This window comes from Lactuca sativa, chromosome 4 (assembly GCF_002870075.4).
Source record: "Lactuca sativa cultivar Salinas chromosome 4, Lsat_Salinas_v11, whole genome shotgun sequence".
Taxonomy (NCBI): Eukaryota; Viridiplantae; Streptophyta; class Magnoliopsida; order Asterales; family Asteraceae; genus Lactuca; species Lactuca sativa.
In genome coordinates this window covers 283,012,616-283,038,115 of record NC_056626.2, presented here as the reverse complement: position 1 = coordinate 283,038,115, position 25,500 = coordinate 283,012,616, and the positions used below count along the sequence as shown (strand labels likewise).

At 34.1% G+C, this 25,500-nt stretch overlaps 1 protein-coding gene across 1 annotated transcript in view; it reads right to left on the bottom strand.

The window, feature by feature from the left end:
• The window catches only part of LOC111921551 (cycloartenol Synthase), a 60,613-nt gene that overhangs the window by 12,355 nt on the left and 22,758 nt on the right, over positions 1-25,500 (bottom strand). The window contains exons 11-18 of the mRNA XM_023917127.3: positions 25,335-25,457; positions 25,145-25,243; positions 24,907-24,963; positions 24,679-24,725; positions 24,446-24,589; positions 24,092-24,269; positions 23,912-23,992; positions 14,697-14,780 (exon numbers count right to left, since the gene is read on the bottom strand). Coding sequence (XP_023772895.1) covers positions 14,697-14,780; positions 23,912-23,992; positions 24,092-24,269; positions 24,446-24,589; positions 24,679-24,725; positions 24,907-24,963; positions 25,145-25,243; positions 25,335-25,457 — 813 coding nt within the window. The remainder of the gene's footprint in view (positions 1-14,696; positions 14,781-23,911; positions 23,993-24,091; positions 24,270-24,445; positions 24,590-24,678; positions 24,726-24,906; positions 24,964-25,144; positions 25,244-25,334; positions 25,458-25,500) is intronic.

The following is a 25,500-nucleotide window of genomic DNA, read 5'->3' as shown; positions in this document are numbered from 1 at the left end:
AGGGTGAGATCGACTGGTTTCTCATGGATTGTCGAGGACTGTTGACCCGGTGTGGTCAGGTTTGGGTTCCAGTTTCGGGTGGGATCGGGCATATTTTGTTAGAGGAGGCTCATAAGTCTCACTTTTCTATTCACCCATGGGCATCAAGATGTACCGAGATTTGAGATTGAGCTATTGGTGTCTGTTTATGAAGAGAGAGAGATAGTCTGGTATGTCGAGAGGTGCTTAACCTACAGATTGGTTAAGCCCGAGCATTAGAGGCAGCATGGCAAGCTACAACATCTAGAGGTTCCCATGTGGAAATGGGAGCAAATCACTATAGATTTTATCACCAAGTTGCCGAAGACGGTGAAGGGTTCTGATGCTATTGTTGGATTAGTGTCTATGTCCATAACTATTTTGGTATGTACTTGACCCGATTATGAGCATGGTCCTTTTGAGGTTGCCTTCACCATAGCAATATGTAGAATGAATTAAGGAGACAAATTGGACTAGGTCAAAATTAGTTATTTGAATTATTTGGTGAATTATCTTGCAAGAAATTAAATAAAAGAGAACTTCATATTAATTAAATAATTATTTCCTTATATGATAAAATTTAATTATTTGAATTATTTGGTGAATTACCTTGCAAGAAATTGGACTAGGTCAAAATTAGATAATTGCCTTATTTGAATTTTGTGATCTAGACTGTTCTTGATCAAGTTTGGAAAAGTTTCAAATTAACCCTTTAGGTTTCATAGTTTAAATTTGAGCTTAATAGTTTTAGTTTTGAAATTTTAATAGTTGAACCACAATGTTTTGAAAAGTTTCAAAACTTGCCCTCAAGTTTTGGATTTTAAAATTAGTTAAAAGTCTTAATTTGAAATTTTAAATTCTAAAAGCCTAGTAATTTGAAAAAGTTCAAATCACACCCTTATGGTTTTATTAATTAATTAAAATGTATATTTAAAAGAGATTTAATAAACCCATAAAGTTTTGGATTACATTTAATTAAATTAAAAGTATAATTTACTAAATTAAACCACCTAGTATTTTAAAAGTGTAAAATACACCCTATACTATATATAACATTAAAAGTCTAATATTATATATAGGTATGAGTAAAGAGTCAGTCTTACCGTTAGTAGGCCTCATTCACGAAACTGGTCTATAAGGGGTGTTTAAGGAAATTGCCTATAAAATGGCTATTGAATAGGTATCCACTCTTACCCACCGCACTCTTGACTAGTGGAGGGTCGTTAGCCGAACGGGTAGGATAGGACGAAACCTTCCATTATAAGTATAATGAAGTATACAAAGTAACTAAATACTTTCATAAATTCCCAAATCATAGTTACTTTAGGAAAAATGTGAAATTGTATGCTAATCCATGGAATGACACTTTGTACCCTTGCCGAGATGTTAGTGGAGCGTGTGTGGTTAACCGGCACACTAATTTGGGGTTGGCATTGGTGGCGAAGGGTGGCTCGATGTTTGTCATAGGTCAATGGAGCATGTGTGGCTAACCGGCACATTGATTAGGTGATAGTAGCATTGAGTGCACCATGTGATTCGTATGGTTATTTACACCTTATTTGTGATCCTCGGCATCCCAGTCACAAATAGTAGGGCATAATCGAGATTTAAACATGCCGTTAAAAAGTTCAATGAATCTCAAAAGATCTACGAGTTTCAATTCATTTAAAACTTAAACTTCCTTTTCATTTTTCATGGTGGAAATTGGTAAATCGTCATTTACCTACCTTCAAATATTTTGCGACTAGATTACGTCATCCCTCTTCTAGGTTGTAGAATATTTTGTTGGATCCTAGCCTTAATAACTCATTTGGGTGTTTTATTAAGGACTCAATCAAATTAACTTGAATTTTCTCCCGTTTTGTAGCTGTCTAAATCTTACAATGGTCTTCCCAAATCCTTTGGAACAAGATTTCCAAATGAATATGACGTTCCGAGATACGATCATGGAAATGAAAGTCATGCTTCACTTCCTCCACCTCCTCCAATTGTTCTCTCTAACCCACAAGTTCGAAGGCTTGAAAAGTTCAAGCTCACTCAAGCCCTTTTGGCAAGTAAACACAAAGATGGGAAACCTGTGTGTACACACGTCTTAGAGATGAAGTCATACATTGATAGGTTAAGCATGTTGGGTGTCGAGATTTCAAGTGAGTTGGCTGTTGACTGGGTTCTTCAATCACTTCCTGAATCATATAGTGAGTTCGTTAGAGAGTACTATATGATGGATCACGACGTGACCCTCATTAATCTCACCTATTTGCTTATAGTTGTTGAATCAGCAATGATTTGGCGTGCTAATCAAGCAAATTTGTCTGGTGAGTCAAACTCCCAAACTTTAATGGACACTGCAACATTGGAAGTCCAAAAAGAACTAAGTCTGTGATTGTCCGATGTGTTGTGCCAAAGGAGTCCATTTGCTTTTATTGCCAAGAGAATGGGCATTGGACACGAAGCTTCCCAAACTACCTGGGAGATCTAAGAGATGGGAGAGTCAAGACGTATGGCTCTTCTTCAGGGAAAATCCATTATCTAACTCTTTTAAGTTCCTATTCTAGATTCTTAATACATGATGTGATAAGATTACATTTTGATGTTTTGTAGGATCGAAGAAAAGAGAGGAAGCTTAAGGGAAGAACTGAGCTGAATCTAATCGTGAAGAAATGGATTTCGGTCGCATTGCTTGAAGATTGGATTCTTGAGCTACTACTTGGAGTTAGAATAGGTTGCTAAGAAATATGTAAAAACATAATTTTTCAGTTGAATTGCATTGTAAGGACAAATTTTTCCGCAATAAAATGAATTTTGATTTTATCTTGTCCTTCCAATGGCATGTATGAAAAAAAATGTTCGAAGGTTTCTATAATTAGCAATAATGGATTTGATTTTTAATTATGTTATTTGTGGAAATGTCGAGAATTTACCAAATATAGAGAGTTTCTCATCGCCCAAGTTTCAATTGGACAGAAACTTGGAATCATACAATTTGGTTGTGTGATGAATAAGAAACTTCATATTTGGAAATTAGACTGACTCTTTGACAAAGTGTCAAGTGAAGGACTAGGAGATCGAGTACACTAGCTTGTGCGTTGATCAAGTCCACCACAAAGAGAGATAAAGATCTTCGTCATGATTTACTAAAGTTTAGTAAATATGGTTATATTTATAAAATTAAGTGTAATTCTGAGTGGATTGGAAAGGTTTCAATAAATATCAGAACGAATAAGAAGAATCTAGTAGGCAGAAAGATAAAAGTTTCTCTATTCTAAGAAGAAGGGAGAGTAACTTTTAATGTGTTTATGATAGGTCTTAATGATTAAGAGCCATGTCTCAATTGATCCTATAAGTGAGTCTTAGTGCAATTGCATGTCTAAGAAGAGAAATCAAGAATTGTATAAATGGTTAAATCAAGAAGTCAATCATACTTCATTCCAATATCAAGTCTTAGAGTCAAGATTGTGACTTGAGTGAAAAAGTCTTTAGTAGGTTTATAACACTCAACAAATGTGGAATTTGGAAAAGTTTTCTTATTCTTGCACATTTGAAATTGGTAAGTTGTGATGTCTTGGATAAGACAAAGACCAACTAGGACCAATTATGTGAAGTGTTTTGTCTTGATAAGAACTACACTAACTCTTGAATATTTGTTTTGTCTAGGAAAGTATCCTGACAAGAGAATCATATATGTCAAGAGATCAAAAGGAGTTTTAATGATCTTGAAAAAGGTTTCAAGAACAAATCAAGAATAAACCTTATCAATCATCACTAGCACACGACTTGAGGTTTACAACCTATCGTGTTGACATTATTTTGTTTCTGTGCCATTCAAATTGAGTTAATTATGCATGTGAGTACTATGAGTTCTCTTTTAAATGTATAAAGACAAATCGCCTTGATCGATGGAAAGTACATTGATATGTAAGGATAAGTTATTAAACTACTTGGAAGACATGGTGGGCACTCGTGTTACCATAAGGCTAGAAATCAAGAAAGTTCAATCCATATGAGTTTGGATTTGTCGCAAACTTGGTTTTGGCAAATTCACATGGATAGGAACTCATACCATAAAAATCTAAGTGTCATAAGATTCCCTCCTTCATGAAAATGACTGTGAGGAAATACTTTCACTAAGAGAGATTTTAAGAAGATAGCAATTGTGAGAATTGTATTCTCAAATTCGATTATGGTTACGACATCCCTTTCCATAGTTCGAATTGTGAGATTTGGCAATTAGTCTAACATTTGGGACTTATTGATATAAGTTCTGAATTGTTTAGACACACATATGAGATATCTAAGGCAAGGGTGTATAAGTTTAAGAAGCATAGATAAAGGCTTATCGAAGCATCTGGTATTAGAAATATGAACTTCAGAAATTCAATAGGCATTGTTTTCTGGAAGTTCAGTTGTTTTCTGAATACATGTCAAAGCTAGTGGGAGCATAAGTTTTATGCTTATATGATAATAATCATCATGATAGTGGGAGCATAAGTGTTATGCTTGTATGATTATTATGGCAAGTATTGCAAGTTAGCAATATTAATTATAGAAAAACAAAGATTAAATTTGCAAAGTTGCATGGGTTGAAAAGTGGTTTTGCTATAATTAAGGGAGAGAATATTATACTTCCTTTCAAAATCTAAAGCTTAGATTGAGAAATTTTAATAAATATAGTTAAAGGATACATAATGTGTTCTCAAATTTCGATTATGATTACGGCATCCCTCTTCATAGTTCGAATTGTGAGAATGAGACACATAAAATATTATGGCAAAAGATTAATAAAGTATCATATCTTTATGTAAGACATTATGCATTGTGTCCCATACGCTTCGTGTATAGGATCGATTGCAAATGCTATAATATTTGACCATTCTTAAATTTTCCAAATGTCAAGCGCATTAAGAGGGCAAAAGGACTAGAATCGGTTTTGACTAAAATAATTAAACAACTATCAAAGGACGATCCAAAGTTCATCGAGGATTGGTCGCTTGTGAGTACTTGGAAGTATGGTATTGGATGGACCATATTGGCATTATTATGAATAGATAAGATTCTATTAAGAATGATTTGTCATATGACAAATATGGAAATGTTTCCATATTGGGAGTTGGATATTGAGAGTCTATGTCTAAATTAGAAAATTTTATGCAAGAAGGATGTTCAAAGGAATGTACTTTGAATGTGAGACTTCACGTCTATGGAATTGTCTTGTAACAATTTCCGATAGAGTACTTTATAATTTCATTGGCCAAGTCTTGGTGACTTTTGTGCTATGACTTTGCGAAAGGATCGTTGCATAAAATATTAGAATCTAGCATATTCTAGTAGTGGCAAGAACCTTATGTTCTAACACTAATGATAAGGATTGGGAATTATGAAATGAGCATCATTGGAAAAAAAAATTCAATTGATCTATTTCACAAATTAAGGACCATAGGAAACATAGTGTGCATGCTTTGTGCATGGGACATCTATTGTTGTAATTTGAGTAATAAGTTGATTTTCTAAAACAGTGAACAATGAATAATGAGTAATCAATATGGTGTTTAAACAAAAGTGTTTTATTTAGTCCCACAAGTTTGGGGCCATATAGGATTACGTATTATTTTTGTGTTTCAGTTTGCATGTTTTGACTTCCAGAATTACTGGGTTATTCGAACCTCCACAGTCAGTCATACGTTGGAAGTAAGTATGAAGGAAGAATGTCATGAAGAGTCTGTAGATTGTCTAAAGAGTTTAGACATAGCACAAGTTTGCTGCAGAGTTCATGAGTGCTTTAATAAGATTAGAGTATTGGATTAAACCCACGCTCACTTGGATCACTTCATGGATTTATCACGGGTGATTAGTGAGACGATAATATTGTATATTCTTGAAACTAGGACGTGTGAGTTGTTATTTGTTGGTCGGTTGGACATTGATAATAAGTAAACGCACCAGTAACTTGGTGTTATAAAACTTATTTTTGTGTGTGATTCGATTAGTAAATGCAAGCAAACATTTGAGTTGAGGTTTATCCATTCCTTTTACCCAAAGTAGGATAAAAGCGATATATGTGGGCCCCTCGATGATTTAATGATGACACCTAAGTGCTTGGCCAAGCCGGGACTAAGTTGATGTGTTCAATTATGGTCTGTTGTCAGTCATCATAAATCGGAAGTCGGTAAGTAGTATAGAGAGAATGATTGAAATTCATGTCTTATGTCTATACGATATCTTGAAAATGGAGGAATATATGATCCCTTATCTAAAGGACATGCGAATATGATAAGATCAGAGTTGACAGCGGTTTTTGAAAGCTACAATTGTTGATCAGGTTCTGAAGTTATACGGGAAATAGTTATTAGACTTATCCAAGTAGGAGACTGTTGGATTAGTGCCTAAGTACATAACTATTTTGGTATGTACTTGACCCGATTTTGGGTTGACTTCACCATAGCAATATGTAGAATGAATTAAGGAGAGAAAGGTTTAATTATGATTTATTAATATATTATAAGAATAATATATTAAAGGAGAAATCATATTGTTTAATTAATATTAGTCAAGAATTAATTAAGAATTAATTTTGTGGCTAAAAGAGATTAATTAAATATGGGGGACTGGACTGCAATTATTGGATAATTGAGTTATTGGGCTAAGGAAGGCTAAAGGAACAAGGGGTGAACGAAATTATGATGGGAGCCCATCATATTTTCGTCCATGGCTTTATCCCAGAAGGTTCCATGGGCTGCTTAGAGTTTAAGCTGTCCATTAGGGTTTTGACTGAAACCCTAGCAGCCCACACAAGTATGTAAAGGACCCCTTAGGCCCCAAAAACGTGGCTAACTGATTCCTTAGGGTTTCTAGACATTTTTGGGTGCCTCCTCTCTTATCCTTCTTCATCTAGTTGCTTAGTGATGTTTGTGACTCCATTAGAGCTGCAGCACTTGAGGCACTAAGCTTTCTAAAGCTAAGTATTGATTGTTATTGCTATATAACAATCTAAGGTCAGATCTAAACTCTATTTTATGTTAATATGATTAATTGTATGCTAGATCTAGGGTTTATAGCTTTGGATATTCAATTGCATGTTCATTAGACAAACTAGATCCAAAAGCTATAAGGGTTTGCATGTCCAACATAGGAATGATGTATTGTTCGAAACTTATCAGCTATATGGGTCATCGTCGATCGATTGACCAAGAGTGCCCACTTTTTTCTATCCGGGAGATCTCTTCAGCCGAAAAGTTGGCCGATGTGTATGTTATGGAGATCGTTGCACATCATGGGGTTCTAGTCTCCATTTTTCAGGTAGATGTTCCACGAGGAACTGGGCACAAGGTTACATTTCAGCACTACTTACCATCCATAGACCGACTACCAGAGTGAGCAGACGATACAGGCCCTTGAGGATATTTTGTGGTCATGTGCTATTGATTTTGGTGGGAGTTGGGATTCCTACCAACCTCTTGTGGAGTTCTCCTACAACAATAGTTATCACTCCAGCATTTGTGCTCTGCCTTTTGAGCTCTTGTATAGTCGGAGATGTCGTACTCCGGTTTGTTAGGGGAAGGTTGGTCACAAGTTTTGGGAAGGACCGAAGTTGTCCTTCAAACCACATAGCATATCCAGCAGACCATGTAGAGATTGCAGACAACCAAAAGTCGGCAGAAAATATATGTTGATAGGCGTTGATTCAAGTTTGAGTTTCAGGTCGGTGACATGGTATTACTGAAGGTCTCACCTTGGAAAGGAGTTGTATGCTTCTGGAAGAGGGGGAAGTTGGTCCCTAGTATATTAGGCTTTTCTGGGTGATTGCTAAGGCTAGAAAGGTAGCTTACAGGTTGGATCTACCTGAGGAGCTCAGTCAGCTTCACAACACATTCCATGTTTCACAATTGCGAAAGTGCATATTGAATGATGAGGCAGTGGTTTCGTTGGGCGATATTCAAGTCGATGAGTGCATGAACTATGTTGAAAGGCCGATAGCTATTTCGGAGAGAAATATGAAGGTTATGCGCAACAAGAAGATACCTTTAGTAAAGGTACAATGGCAACATCGGAGAGGCTCTGAGTGGACCAGGGAACCAGAGGCTGAGATGCAGTAGCATTATCCCGAGTTATTCATTTCAAAAGAATTCGGGGACGAAGTATAAACCAAGTGGGGGAGAATTGTAACATCCTGATGAGAAGGTACTTCTAAATTAAACCCTATAATTTAATTATGTTGCATTTTGGTCCCTAAGTTCAAGTAAGTGTGCAAAAGGAGCCCAAGTGGTATTTTTGTAATTTTGTCCTTAGGAGTACGCCATGCATACGTGGTGTACGATGGGCATACTTGATAGATAAAGAAACCCTAATTTTTAGGGTGTGACTCATATTTAAGCAAACTTATGGCCTCATTTCATCCACCTTATCTGCATCCATCCTTCTAATACATATTTGCAACCCTAGTTTCACCTTGAGGAGCAATTTCAAGCTTAGAGTGTGTATTTTGGTGCCTTAGAAGAAGAAGGAAGGAACCAAACTCATCTTGAAGGAGTGGAACACTTGGATCTGGGATTTATACATCATTTACTACCTTCCTAAGGTATAAAGCTTGCAACTTTATCCCTCTTGTATATAGGTCTAGTTTTGGATATCTTTATGGAGCTTTTTGGTCCCAAAAGGTTAGGTCTTGAACATAGCATGTTCATGACCTTTGAGCTGTCCTTTCAGACCATATGAGGAGTTTTAAGTCATAAAATGGGTTCCAAATGATTAGTTTTGCTTCATGCATCATTTAGAAAGTCTTAATGGAATAAGACCTTGAGTTAAGCACTTATTGATCATGCTAAGTCATAAAGTTAGAGACTTTATGACTCCTAAGAGTACTTTAGCCATGGATCTGAAGTGTCGACGTAAAAGCCTAAGCCATTAACCTCTTAATGAATTTTGGACTTCTGAGGAGTACACCCCACGTACTCGCAGTACGCCCTGTGTACGACATCAACCACCCCGATGGTGGTCAACGTGCGAGGCTGCATGTACACCCAACGTACCTTCGGAGTACGCCCCACATACGCACCCTGAGTTGACTCGGTCAAGTTCACTTGATTGGTGTAACGCCCGTGTTTTTTGGCTAAAGCATTAATAATGGTGTAATAGTCTAGGTCAACCTTTGTAACTCATTTTGAAGTAATAAAGAGGAATTATGTGAATATTATGTGAATTATCTGCTTATTTGCTTAATTATTATGATTTAGTTAATTAATAATAAAAATAAGCTTTGAAAATAAATATTAAATAAAGCCGATATCTTTTAAGAAAGTTGCAGTGGCCGGGACAAGGATTCCGGAGATATAAAGAATACCGAAATCCGAGTCATAACGAAGAAGTTATGACCTATCGAAGTTTCGCAACGGAACCGTCACGGCACCGGGAAGCATAAAAAGTGAATTTACGATAAAGTGCTTTTTAGCCTTAGCAATGTAAAAGAAAGTCGTAGTGTTCGATAAACCGAGAGCATATATAAAAAGAACGCCCAAATCTGACTTCATATGAGGAAGTTATGATTTTTCTAAGTTTCAGCTTAGCAGTAGACAACTAAAAACTTGAATTTTAGATCGATTGATTTTTAGCCGACACAACCTAAATGAGAATCGAAGGTCTCGTCAATAGTAGTACAACAGTAAAAATACAGATGAAAACGGACATCGGATGAAGAAGTAATGAATTTTTAACAGATTTTCCTGTCCCAGTCTGTTAAAAATAATAATATTAAAAATACATTCAAAATTAGCCAACAGAGTCTAAATGAAACTTGTAGAACATAATTTCACCTACGCGTGCATATAAAGAACGTCAAAAACGGAGCTCGTATGCAAAAGTTATGGATTTTAGAAGTTTGAGACACAAAATTCGAGAAAAAAATGCTAAAACCGAGGAATTTCGCATGGCTGGGGTTCGGCCACGTCATCCTCGCATGCGAGCCTATGTGGTGACCCTCTGTTGATTCGTCCGAAGCATGGTCCGGTAGAAGTTCGACGTGTGTCGCATACGTGGAGGTGTCCAAAGCGAGCCACGTCTCGCCTACAAGCTTCTGACGCACCCTTCGCATCTGAGCCACCTCCGAGCCTCGCAGCTGCCGCGTGGCCTTTGCACCTGCTGCCACATGCCCTCTCCGGATCCGTAGCCTCCCCTATAAATAGTGCACGCGAGATCTCCTGGCTAGATTTAGAAATTTGGCATTTTTCACCCCTAAACTAATATTTTCACTATTTCAACCTCCCTCGAAGCCCCGATATCATTTCCAACACCCGAAACACGCCCCGAAGTGCCCGAAGACCCGGAAGAATTTATCTTTTCGGTTTTGAAGCTCCAACCTCGCGGAGCCCGGTTTTTCATTAAAGCCCCCAGTTTTATCAGAAACGATCCTTTTAAGAAACGAAGTACTGCCCGATTATCATTAAATCAAGTGAGTGTATAGTCACTTTTAGAACACATAAATATGAAGTATTTTCTATAAAATAAGTGTTATGTGTATATATATTGTTTGTTTATTTGAGATGGATATTGAATGGATGTTTTGTACAAGTTTTAAACTGTATATATATTTTTATCTACAAATATGTTGGGTAAAACATGGGTAGATGAAATAGTTGATGTGTGTTAAAATGATGGGAGGCCTCAATGTTGTTGTTGTTCCAGTCATCTAGCGGAGTATGGATGACGACCACATACTTTTTCTAGACGGTCCTGTAGAACACTAGCAGGCTCGCAACTTGCAGGTGTTGTGGACTTGATGTTCACTGGTGTACTCCATCCCCCTCATGGTTGCCTTACGGACATATATGGCTGAGGAATCCCCTTAGCAGTAAATTCCATCCCGATGATAAATTCCTTAGACTAGGTCCCTTGTATAGGTGTTTAGGGACGTAAAGTGAGGATAACGGGAATGGGTAATCAGGGTTATCGTTGGTTGATGAAATTAATAAATTTATTTTTGGTCGATAAAATTAATAAATTTATTATTATTTGTGGGTTGAAAACCTATATGCTCACCAGGCTCCCAAGCATGATCCACACAGTTTTCTGTTTTATAGGTAGCGGACCCAGAGCATAATTTGGATGATGATGAGGAATTTTGGCATTATAGGCAAGTAGTTGTAAATAATTGTTGTAAGGCTTATAATGTACTGTTTATGCTTTTGGTCTATATCGGAACATGACATCCTAAGGTTTTTGTATATAATAAAAATACATTTCTTTAAGAAATGCTTTGATAAACTTTTTATCATATTTTGTTTTGGGAACAAATTCCGCAACACTTTTAATCAAAGGATTACTATGCTTTTATTATAAAAAGCATAAACTAAATCGGCCTTTTCTGGGCGTGAAATTGGGGATGTCATAGTTGGGTTGACTAAGATGGGTTGACTTAGTTGACCTAGTTGGTTTGACCAATTTGACTTTGACAAAGTTTTTCCTTAAGGGTATTTTGGGATTTTGAGGAAATTGATCGTTTGGTGGGAATAGGTGTCGGTTAGAGAGTTGAGATTCGGAGTGGAGACCTCATCAACTTCTGTTTAGTTTGTGAGGTGAGTTTTCTTCACTGTACTTTCGGTTCGAAGGCACGAAGGTCGGACATTGGATTGTTATCTTGGTTTATCGTATGTTGGTATGTTGTAGTGATCTATTAGATTTGTATCCATGTATATAGGATGATGCTATGCTTAGTGATTTATAAGATCTGTATGATTGTCTATTGGCTACTCATATGTATGCTTATCTGTTATGTATATGTCGACATGCTTTATGTGTGGTTGGGTTGAAGCAGACCAATAGACCGAATGCCAAGGGACCAAGGGTGTCCCAGATAGACTGTAGGCCCGAGAGGCGTACCAGTCTTGTTGAAGGCGCAGAGAACGTTCCAGATAGGTTGAAGGCCTGGTGAGGCGTATCAGTCATGCTGAAGTTTCCGTGAGCATATCAGATAGTCTGTAGGCCGGTGGGGCGTACCATTCAGGCTGAAGGCTCCGTATGCATGTTGTTTATTATTATGATTATGTGTTCTGTTGGTACTTTGGAGGATCTCGCTAAACGTTGGGTTACAGTTTTGGGTTATGTTTCAGGTACTACAGATGACCGCAGGAAGGCGAATACGTGACCATACACATTCTCATGTTTTGTCTTATGATTATGGGATACTCTGATGTTGAAAATGTTTTGAAAACTATGTTTGTAAACAATTTGTGAATTTGGGTTGGTTTTAAAAAGTTTAAATTTATCATGATTTTTATGGATGTTACAATATCAATATATATATATATATATATATATATATATATATATATATATATATATATATATATATATATATATATATACACATATATAGGGTCCAGATCCGATAGAAACCCAAAATTTTGTATGAACCACGATGATTGTTCTCCACCAGTCATTTCGTTAATGACACAAATGTCACACCGATTAGTTGGTTGTGGCGCGTTCGCACACATGTCCATGGAACATAATACGCACTCGAGGGAAAATCATGAGTGACGAACGTTGATTGAAAGTCTTTTAAATAGGTTTTTCTTTTCTTTTATGTTTTTTTTTATTTTTTATTTTTTTATATAAAAAACTTTTTTAGGTAATAGTATATTCGGTTTTTAAGTTTTTTTTCGTTTTCTTTAAAGTGTTTTTTTATGAAAAAAACTTTTTATGAATTATGATCAATATATACTCGGTTTTTTAGTTTTTCAATTTTTTTGTTTTTTTTTCTTTTTATTTTTTGAATTAAATATCGGTTCGAGTTTGTGATGTTTAACCATTATAAAGAGTTTCGAATCATAACGATATTATCATCATATATTTTTGATCATACTAATTTGAATCATATAATTTTGATCGTATCATTTCGAATCATAAAATTTTGGATCATATTATTTTGAATCATATGATTGTGGATCATAATATATTGAACTAAATGAAGTTTATGTTCAATACAATTTGAATCATTGTATTTTTTGAATCTTTTAATTTTGAATCATAAAAGATATAATAACTAATGATCATAGAATATTTGAATCAAAATATTTTGAAATCATAACAAGTTAATGATCATAAACAGGTTGAATCATAATATTTTTGAATTATAAATATTTTGAATCGTTTCAATTTGGATCAATTTATGTTCAATATTTTTTTAAAACTTTCAATGATTTAAAATTAAATTTGGTATCTAAAACCCTTTATTTTCTAAAAGTTCTCTTTACAAAGTCATTCGTATTGTTAGTAGAAGTATTCTTTATAATTTTATATTTTTGGAAAAAAAAATTCTAGGTTTTTTTATAAATAATAAAAACTAAAAGAATATATTTTTTTTTCTAAATCTTCATGATTATGCTCATCTTGTAGATAATTAAATTTTAAAAACTTTGATTTGTCAGGAATATTTTTTCAATGAATAAAAAAGTTATTGTTAACCAGTAAGACGACAACACATGGCGGAGAAAGGGAAGTTAGACGTTGGGAGCATGGTGCGAGTCCACGAGCGTGAAATGCTTCATTTATGTTACTATAATACCCTCAATTATTATTAGATTTCAAGCTATTTTCCAATAATTTCACACCCATCCCTTGTTTTTTAGAACTAGTCAAATTTTAGGATTAAATCTCAATCTTTCATTTTCAATGATAAGCGGTCAAGATTTGTCCTAGTGGTTTCTACCTATTTTGGAGTTTATATATATATATATATATATATATATATATATATATATATATATATATATATATATATATATATATATATATATATATATATATATATATATATATATATATATATATATCAGCAGTAAAAAAAATCAATAGCCAAAAAAATCGTTAAATCGTTTTTTAGACTAGATATGGCTTAGACGTTAGATTTCGTTAATATTTGTGGTTTGATTTTAAAAAATGATGTTTAGGTTAGTTGTTCTCAAGTTCTTTTGAGAACCAAAAGATTTGTGAGAAATTACGAACTAATAATTAAATCTATTTTTTTGGACTAGATATGTCATACACCCAAGTTCTTTTAAGAAAAGATTTGTGAGAACTTGCAAAATCATAATTACCTCGTTATTTTTCAAAACCAAAACATCAATCTTCTCAAAATGGTGCGTCTAAGTTAAATCTAGGTTTAAAAAAAGATTTGTTGAATTTTTTTTGTTTTTTTGGAAAATGTGGACTTATGCACAATCACAATCAATAGTCATATACATGTATGTACAAGCAACAGTTATATGGACTCAGCAGTCATATAGACTGTTGATGAGCGCAATCAACAGTCATAACTGTTGATGAGCGCAATCAACAGTCATAACTGTTGATTGCCCTCATCAGCAGTCTATATGACTATTGAGTCCATATAACTGTTGATTGTGCATACATGTAAATTTCCAAAATAAATAGAAAATAAAAACTTGTCAAATCATTTTTTTGAGTCTAGATATTGCTTAAACGCACAATTTGGAAAAGATTGATGTTTTTTGCTCTGAAAAATAATGAACTGATTATGAGTTCACAAGTTCATATGTTTTTTTAGTTGTCACAATTACTTATATATATATATATATATATATATATATATATATATATATATATATATATATATATATATATATATATATTATTTATTACTCAAAGAAAATGAAATTGAAAGGTAATACCTGTTGCGGAAAATCTCCATTTCCCATCTGAGAGTTAATCAATAGTCTTGCTGCGTTGTGCAATGGCGTTTGGTCTCTCTTGGCCTATACAATTTAAAACTTAAACAACTTATGAGATATGTATACGGTAACATGTTCTGTCTATATATTGATACATGTATACAATGGTATTATTTACAATTATAATAATTATATTAGGTGTTAAGCTTATTAGTATAAGATGACTTCAATTATATTTTGCAACTTGACTAGGTTCCATTATACGTTAATAAAAACACATTTTATCAAATTTTTAACAAAAATTAAATATTCTACTACTTTTGCTCCCACAAATCTTCCTACCCAATTAAATCGTGGTACGTGTAATATTTAATGCTCATTTAATGATATTTTAATATACTAATATGCCATTTAATTAGGTAGGAGGATCTATAGGAACAAAAGTAGGAGGATATTTAATCAATATATGGGCAACATCCCTACAGTTGTAGCATGTTATAAAATTGTAATATATAGGCAACATCCCTAGCTTTTTTTTCTTTTTTTTATGCCAAAACAACCTAAAGTTTTCTATTACAATCAATAACTTTATAAAGCACAAAACATGTATAAATATTTTGAAGGGTTTTTTGTAATTTACTCCCACCATTTAGATTATTGCTAGGTGAAGCTATAATGTATTTTGTAAATGCTTCTTTATATCAAATAATATTGCTTAGCATCTATGCATGTTTTCTCATAGAAAGGAAACTAAAGATTAATATTAGGAAGTGATCTTCATGATCCTAGATTATCCTCACGCCTAGCTTTGGTACAAGGTGACGAGGAAAATGCTAAGCACAAAACATCAAGTTAGACTAGTTTCCTTGTCCCACATATGGGGAAGGGAAGAACATTTAATGAGTTTATAAATCTCTTCTTTCCCTTATCCATCAAAGGCTTTCATTGGGGTTAAATGGTGTGCGAAGCAAACCAAGCTAGTTTGGTCATGGATGCGAAGTTCATGACATAACATGATGTAGGCTCACTTTAAACTTCACATGTTGCACGCCATCTCCATGTATTTTGTTTAGCAGCTTCCTAGGGTTTCCACTTTTTAACCAAGTCAAATGTGTAACGTGTGGTAAATTGTGATAGGGTTTTCGACATCATCTCCATGTAATTCGTTTAGCAGCTTCCTCAGGTTTCTGATAGTCTTACATACAGGCTCCCTAGAGCCATATTCTACATACCAAATTTAAGATCTCTTCTCTCTCTGCAAATTCAACAACGTATTTTAAAATTTATGTTCTTTGATTTTCCTAGTATTTGTTTTTCGTTTAGCGATTCTTTTATAGTTGTTGGAAGGAACGATAATAAATTAAATTCTTGGGTTTTGCAGTGAAGATTACAACTAAAGATTCTTGTAAAAATCTCTAAGACTATTGTATTTCAAACTTGAAAATCAAACAATTCAGTGATTAGTATTGTGAACTAAAACAAAAAAGGTAGATAATTAATCACTAATATGAAATACCTACTTGTTTGGTTTAGATATTACTAACATTTCGAAATTAGCTCATAATATTAACTGTGACATTGTTCTATTGTCACGTTTGAAATACAACAATATTAAATGTTTTTATATGATTAATTTTCAAGCAAATAGACGACACCAAAATCTCTTTTGTAGATTTCCAACTCATTTCCCCCTATTCCAACTGATCCTATCCCTGAAGTGGGAAACGGAATTAAACTAGAATGAAATTTCCAATCTATGATAAATAACTTATATCTCGACCACATACAAAATTCTCTTTGTGACTCCTTTATGGTGTACATATCTTGACCACATACAAAATTCTCTTTGTGACTCCTTTATGGTATATGTACACTGGTCATGGACCCTAGAGAACTCTAGAATATTTTAGAGCCCAAGTATAACGTAAACAAGGAAAGCACTAACAAGTACCTTGTGAAAAAGTAGTTATACTACCAAATGGTAAACGAAGGACCCATCTTGGAGCACATGCATGAGCTCTAGGTCTTAGTCAACAACTTGACCACACTTTTTGTTGGGATTAAGGACGCTTTAAACATATATGAATACAACATTACTGGAACGTTGAAGATTAAACAATAAGAACAAAGAAAAAGTTACTATGATTTAACTCATTCACTTGATTTGTGGATCAAGTTACATGGCAAATTAGAGTGATTTTTTCAATAAACAATTATGTACAATTTTCAATATTTGGTATATCTTCCAGGGTTACAATTGATAAATTATAGAGTGTGCCTGACCTTAGAATCAAAGCCAAAACAACATAGGTAAACATGATGGGTATTTTCATATAAAGAACCATTAAGATAGTACAAGACATGTTGTCTACAAAAAGCATGAAAGTTAATACATGCCACTAGAGGTGGACTTGTCAAGGTCGTGGATATCACATCTTTGGAGATTCTACCAACACTTATGTGTCCAGCTTCATACTGTCAATGCTACCCACTAAAACAATGCTAATTGTGTTTCCACTACGTTATGCTAATGACTATTTGCTCTGAGCGATACCTCTAAATGACTTTAGCCACACTGCTCATTGTAGATTCACTTAACACTCCATATTAGAATCAAAGTTTACACCATATAATCTCTCACTTAGAGTTGAGCACCAATATTGCTTCCATTCAAGATATAACCCCAATATTTCTCTCTAATTATGACACTAAGTCTTCACTTTTGAATTACATAAGTATAAATGAAGCCATACAAAGCTTCAACTTCTCCAAAGTAACAACCTTGGTGAACATATACATGGGATTCTTTGCACCAAGGATTTTCATCAGGTTAAGTACACCTTTGCGGATCAGTTATTTGATAAAATTATATATCATCTTGATATGCTTCGTTATTAAATGGAATATCATAAATTATGCAAGATGTATTGCGCTCTGATTATCACAATGTAATCAAGCTAACTCTGATAGGAAGTTCTTCAACCAAATTAACTCTTATAGGTTTCTGCTAAAGCCATGTGTTCTTCTTCAGTAATTGAAAGAGAAACACTTTTATGTAGTATTGACATCCAAATGGTTGCAGTGCCAAATATGAATACTTAAACATGTATTACTCTTTCATGAATCCATAAAACCCACATCTCAACATCATGGAAACCTTCAAGAATGTTCTTACACCTGTTATAATATAACATAACATACATAGTTCCCTTCATGTAACACTCGTTTTCTAAGTATGTTTGTAGATTGAGTTAATTTATCTTAGTTTTTGGATTTGGAGATTTCGTCGGATCGAGACATAGTGGTCGCTTTAGATGCGGGATACATCGATAGTAATGACGTAGTCATGCATCTTGCTCGCGGCGTGGCATTGTTGAAAAGTGAAAACCTTAATCTTTGAGTTTTGGGCCCTATTTAAAGGTTCTAATACCCAGGGTTTACCATTTTGAGCAACATCCTACTTTAAAAATGTACCCTCATCTAAACCTTAGCCCCCATTGATAGGTTTTCTAATTTTGGTGTCCTTTTTCTGAAGATCAAAGGAGAAGAAAGCTAGAAGTGATGTTTGGTGTGTGATTCCTTTGAGTTCCAGCAAGTTAATCTTCTTTTGAACATTTTGTGAGTATAAAGCTTCCACCTTTATGTTTCTTTTGTGTATATCTAGAATTTTCCTAGAGGTTGTGGTCATTTAAACTTATGATCTTGGAGTTGGAGTGACTCTAGAATCCTAGAACAAGTTATGCTTGTTTTCTAGACCCTTGAGTATGAGAAAGTTGAGTGTTTGTACTCATTCTAAACCATGAATGTGATTTTGATCATATTCGTCCCTTAGAGAGTTAAGATTTTAGATCTAGATTGATTGGACATGGGAAATGGAGAAAGTTAGAAATTTTATTCATGGAAATCACTAGAAGAATTAGTTCTGAGATTTTAAGCTATGTATTTTAAGGATTAAGAGCTTAATGGATCAAGTTTTTTGGACTTATGTCGCAATGTAGTGATTGCGTATATAGAACGCTCCTGATCAGTGCAATGGGACGTGTCTATTTATCTATCTCTTGAGGTACTTTAGTAATAGGTTCTATAGGAACTGGACGATATTATTTGTTCAAATACCTAGCGAAAAACTTTGTGAGTCTTGATGAACAATCATGACTTTTTTGGTGGTTAGTTGTCGTGTCGCGACCAAGGGAGCTGGTCAGAACGTGAGGACTAGTTGACTGTTGACTTGACCATTAGTGTTGACTTTTGACTAGTTGGAGTTTTTGTCTAATGGGAAGTATTAAGTTGTAGTTTGAGGTTTAACCTCTATTGGTTTAGTAGTTTCGTGTAGCTCCTTCTTTGAGAGTTCAAGTAGATGGGATTCAAATCTTTGATTCAGGTAATTCTTCTAACTATACTATGTAGGACACTAGGTGTCATGGTATGCTAGTTTGTCTTTGTGACTTTTGCATGAAAAACTATGATGGTACCATAACACTTGTCTGAAGGACTATTGTGGTACAATAACATTTGTTTGAAAGACTATGGTGGTACAATATCACTCGTATGAAATACTATAGTGATACCATAACACTTCCAAGAAAGACTATGGTGGTACCATAACAGTTGTATGAAAGATTATTGTGGGATCATAATAAGAAAGACTGCAACGGTACTACAACAACGAAAGTGAGTGTCACACTATGATGGTATCATAACATTCACATGGATATCTGGTATTTTGGGGAACTGACTAAGTTTTGTGGTTACTGGTTTAACTTTAAATGTTTTAGGTTGTTCGTTGGGAACATCATCATTCCCTCCACTATGGGAATAACAATTTCAGTGGGTTGGAGGGTACGACAACAATGATTCCCTCCACCCCGATGAAAAGAACCATTTATGATTTTTATAAATAGTATCATTTTCGGTTTTGATTTTATTTCTAATTAGTTGCATAAATTACTACAAGAAGAAAATTAAAAGAGTGAAATAAGCGATAGTATAAAAAGGAAAATGACATTACATATGCATAAATAAATAAGATATATATTGAAATAAGCAAGATAATCATGGAACTACATGTCAATATAAAGATTAGAATGAATGAAAGTGATTTTTAATATCAATGTATTTTATATTATATATCTATATAATATGTACTTTAAATTTGATATATACATGATATAATTATATTTAATAAGTTTAACAATAAAAAAAATTAATCATAATAAAAACTAAGAAAATCTAGATAACATTATAATAAAAAGTACATGTTCTAGTTTTTTATAAAATAATATTATAATTTAATTACCTAAGTGTCTTTGGTCTAGTAGTATCAAAACATTTGAAAATTTGTTTCTCACTTAAGGGGTTGAGGGTTCAAGTCTCATGGTGAAGACGAAACACTATAATGAGAGGAGGCGTGGGCATCTTTGACGTGTCACTCGATAAAGACAGAACACCATCCCCATTGGTTGTTGACTTTTGACCAATTTGAGCTTATATAATGGTAAGTTGTAGTATGTTAACCTCTGTTTGGTTTAGGAGTTTCGTGTAGCTAGTTCTTTGAGAGTTCGAGGTGTTGCGATTCAACTCTTTGATTCTGGTAAGTCTTCTTACTATACTATATAGAACACCAGGTGTCCCGGTATGCTAGATTGTCTTTGTGACTTTTGCATGAAAGACTATGATGGTACCATACCACTTGTTTGAAAGACTATCGTGGCACCATAACACATGTTTAAAAGACCATGGTGGTATGATAGCTCTTGTATGAAAGACTATAGTGGTACTTTAACACTTATATGAAAGACTATGGTTGTACCATAATAGTTGTATGAAAGTGAAAGACTATTGTGGGATCATAGTAAGAAAGACTATAGTGGTACTACAACAATGAAAGTGAGTGTCAGATTATGATGGTATGATAGCATTCACATGGGTATCTGGTATTATGAGGAAGCCAGTAAACTTTGTGCTTACTGGTTTAAGTTTAAATGTTTCACGTTGTTCCCACGGCAATCTTTTGTTGTTGTGGTTTGGTTATGGCTTGTTAACTAATTACAAATGATTATTTATATATCTTTGAGAAAGAAATTGGAATAATTTTTTTGAATTTAAAATAAAAATATGGTTTGAAATTCGGGAAGTTAAACTTCAAATAGTGAAGCAGCCATATGACTCCTTCTTAATGCTCCATCCCTATATTGGACATAAATTGTACGACGACTCCCACTGCATGATAAATATATGTTCTGGTGCACACCATTATGTATATTAAGCTACATACTATAAACGCATAAGGAACCTTCACCATTTTAGTTCTATCATTTGCGATCTTTAGGTATTGAGTCCGTGAGAACTTTAAGTGACTCCTAAGAGGTTTTCTTATGGCCTTCACATTTTATACGTTGAAATTTTCCAAAACATTTTAGATATACTTTTGCTAGTGATAGTTTCAAAATACCATCAATGTCGTCTTTGATTATGTTCATGCCTGATATTTACTTTGCAACCCCTAGGTCCTTTATGTTGACCTCTCTAGACAGATGCCACTTTAACTTATTTATTTTCTTTATGGTGAATCTCACGACCAACATATCATTAATATAAAGCAAGAGGATGATAATATCAATAGTGACCGTTATCACTTCCTCTATACATATTCTTTGTAATGAAGTCATCAAACTTCAAGTACCAATGCGTTGGAGCTTTTCTCTATCATATATAGGATTTTGTTTAGTTTACACATTAGGTTTTCCTTCTTAGCAGTTTGAAAACATTATGGCTATTCCATGTAGATATCTTCGTCAAGGTCACCATGAAGCAAAAGTAGTCTTCACATTTAATTTCTTAAGATGTAAATCTTGTGAATCCACGATACAAAGGACCATACTTATTATGTTCATTTTACAAATGGAGATAAGATATGGTGTAATCAACCCCTCCTCTTATTGGAATTCCTTTACCATTAATTTGTCCTTGTATCTCTTGCTTCAATCCGCTTCGTCTTTCACCATGAATACCTACTTATTCTATAGTGCCTTATTCTTTGATGGTAACTTGACAAGAGACCAAGTCTTGTTCTTCTCAAACAAATATAACTACTCTTCTATATCATTCTTCCACTATATGGAAATCTTCATCCTCAAGGATTCTGAGTAACTCTCTAGCTCCCTATTTTCTATTACCAATAACAAGTTTGCTAATGAGGGATATCTCACTAGATGTATGCTTATACGAGTTGATCTATGAAATTCTCTAACGACTACTATTGTAAACTTGATCCAAAACGATCCAAATTGGGAGCTCGAGTTATTAATAGAATCATCGGATATGATCATAACATCAAATTCTGACAACTGTTTGATACTAAATCAAGCGTCGTTGTAAAGCCCAAAGATGTGGAATTCTTTGACGAAAAGTTTTCAAAAGATGATGAAAATTTAAACTCCATAACAACTTTAAGTACTTCTCATCCGATCTGTTATAACAGAACCAATGAGAAGGACAAGGGTTTGAAAATAGGAGAATCTAGGAGGAAAATATCTCTTTATTAGTTTAAGGGACTCAAAAGAAAGTGAAGACATAAGTCATTTCTCCATTATCTGGGATTAGGATCCGAAGACCTTTATTGCAAACATGTCTTCTAAGGATGATCCTTTTTATGAGGAAGCTATCAATGATGAAATAGATTTAATTATGGGTAATGGAACTTAGGAGTTATTTGTTATGTCCAAGGTAACCCACATAATACAATCCAAATGGATTTTCAAAAGAAAGTGTCATCTAGATGGATCCATATCTTCCTATAGAGAACGATAAATTGATAAAGGATACGTGCAAAGAGAAGGTATCAACTACTTTGATACCTATTAGAATTAGTTCTATTGGAAATATTATAACAATCTTATAAGTGAAAGGATTATAGATTCATCAAACAGGTGTGAGATGTGCTTTCTAATTTGATATCTAAATGAGGAGACTTATTTAGAGGAACCAAAATGGTTTGTGATACCCAAACATGAACAAAGTATGTAGACTTATTAAATCATTATGCATGTATATTTATAGTTTTATACCAAATGCAAGACCCAATACACAATCATTACTTTATGTCTATGATATGTTGATCATTAGAACTTGCATATATGGTATTTCTAAGTAAAAGAAATACATATCTTTGAACTTGAAGATTAAAAATTTAGGAGTAGATATCATTCTTGGTATGAAGGTGAAAATGACATATCGTATGAGATCTTGAAGTCAATCCCACTAGCTAGAGAAGCTTATGACAAAGTTTCAACGTTTAAACATTAAGGAAATTAAAACTCACTTTTATTCAAGTGTGAAACTGAACGTGATCTATCATCACATTCACTGTATAAGCTAAGATAATATATTGTCAATCCATGTATGAAATACTTGAAGGAAGTAAGTAGAGTACTAGCGGTACCTGAAAATGACAAATACTCTAGAATTGAAGTACACATCATCTCTAACATAACTTCCTCCTATCAAAGAATCGTAGGTCTAATACTATATATCAAAGAACCGTAGGTCTAACGCTATATATCAAAGAACCTTAGGTCTAATACTTTGACATACAATCAGTGATTGATGGAAGTGAAGCAAAATGTGGTTTCTTGGTATAACATCCAATGGATCAATGAGCATAATGAAGTGTCGATATTTCAAAAGCTAGGGACTGATTTATGGTAGATGGCTAAGGAAGAAGCTACTTGAGCCACAAATAATCCTTGATGAGTTGACAACGAAATGGTATGATTTCTATTCTACATGTTTATGTTGCTGATATTATTACAAAGGTACTAAGTAACACTGACTTTAAGAAGTTTGTGTCGAAGCTAGGAATGAAAACATATATTCTCTAGCTTGTAGGGTTGTTTAGGAACACATGATGCTAGAAGCTACTCTAGGAAACAAGTATTTAATAAGCTATTTTATGAGATACCTTATATATTAGGCCTATACAACCGAGTTTTCGTTCTATTAGGGCATTCCATAAACCTAGGATCTTTTTGGTAATTTTTATTCTTCAATGCCATGGTCATTTTCTAAATTTATTTGAATATTTAGATTAACATACACTTTTTTCTCTGCATGATTGAGAACATTTTCTTTTGCTTTCTTCATTTTAATTCAACTTGAAAAAACATCAGCAAGATAAAATAAAATCATAAAGATCGGCAGTGAATTTAGGTGTATACCTGGTCAGTATCAATGAGAGCTAGCATAGCCCATCCCGTATTTACAACGTGAGATCGATTCCCCTCAAGATTGGTATACACCTACATAGAAAACATTGACATATTGATGAAAGTGTGGACAAATCGAAATAATTCAGTTTTAACACTTGTATTCACTTATTAATTGAATTTCAATTTTACCTTGTTTTGACAAGAGAGATAGCTCTCTCCCCATCCCCCTGAAGCAAGTTGCTTAGACAATAAAAAGTTACAGGCCTTACGAATGCTCAAGCAATTAGAGAAGTTCCTTCCAGCAGCCACTAATCCTCTCACTCCAAACCATGTGCCATATGTGAAGCAAACTCCCCAGGAACCGTACCTAGTCAACATTTTGTAAAACGTTTCAATCAAATTCTAGATTGGCAAAGTTGCATGTGCATAAATTTTTCTTTAGCATAAACTGTGCATTAGTAATGAAGCACTCAAGAGCATGGAATATATAAAAAAGAATGCCCATAGGATTCTATAACTATAACAATAAGATGAAAAACAAACCATGAACCATCTGGTTCTTGTATTTTTTCGATAAAGGCGGCAGCTTTATCAATACAACGTTGTACTTCTTCTTGCCTATGCCCAGGGTACAATATCTTAAATGCCACCAGAGCATCAATTGCAGATGAAGTACACTCTACATATCTGAGAGATCATATCACATCGGTAAACAAGCCTTGTAGATTCCCAACTTAACAAAAAGATTCAGAAAAGAGGTACGGATGATATCTTACGGGTAGTCAATGACAATGTCACCAAAAGTTTCAGCAGGATTGATCAACTGAAAATGGGGTTATAAAAACATATATAAATGTCAGATTAAATGTTTTCTGCTGATAAAAATAAAATTATTGTAACTACATCACATTTTTATTGGGAAATGAGGTGTGTATATATGTGCATACGGGAAGGTCAGTGGTTACAGTCAATCATTTTAATTAAGAAGTGCATGGGTGGGGTACCTCCAACCAGCTGTAGGATCTTGTCAGTTCATATGTTGCAAAACTACCATCTGAATTCTACATCGATATAATGAAATTAACTTCTCAGACATTCAGAAGGATTTAGATCCATGTTATGCTCAAAATAATTCAACATAAAACAATAAAGATGCTAATAGTAGTATAATATTCACCATACAAAACACAAATACAAGCGCACACCAGTGGGGCACAAGGTTTTCACAATATGAAGCATTACCTGTAAAGATAAAATAACATTGACAGCATCATAAAATCTCTTTGCATCCAGTGGCTCGTCAACAATATCTGATGACAATTTTGAAAGCAAGAGTGCAGCCTAATAACAAGAAAATAAGGTGTGTTAATGGTGAACAATACAGAATCAATAGAATGGATGGTCAACATGTATATGATAAATAGTTAGTTGCCTTGAGCCCTTCTGCAGTACAATCTGAAATGAGCCATCCTTGATCTGCTGTTGAGAAAGGCCAACCACCTTTTGAAATATGACGATACCAATAATCAAGATCACCAGGCCAGTTATCCAACACCTTTTATGAATGAAACAAAAGGAAGCAGTTAAGAAGAAACAAG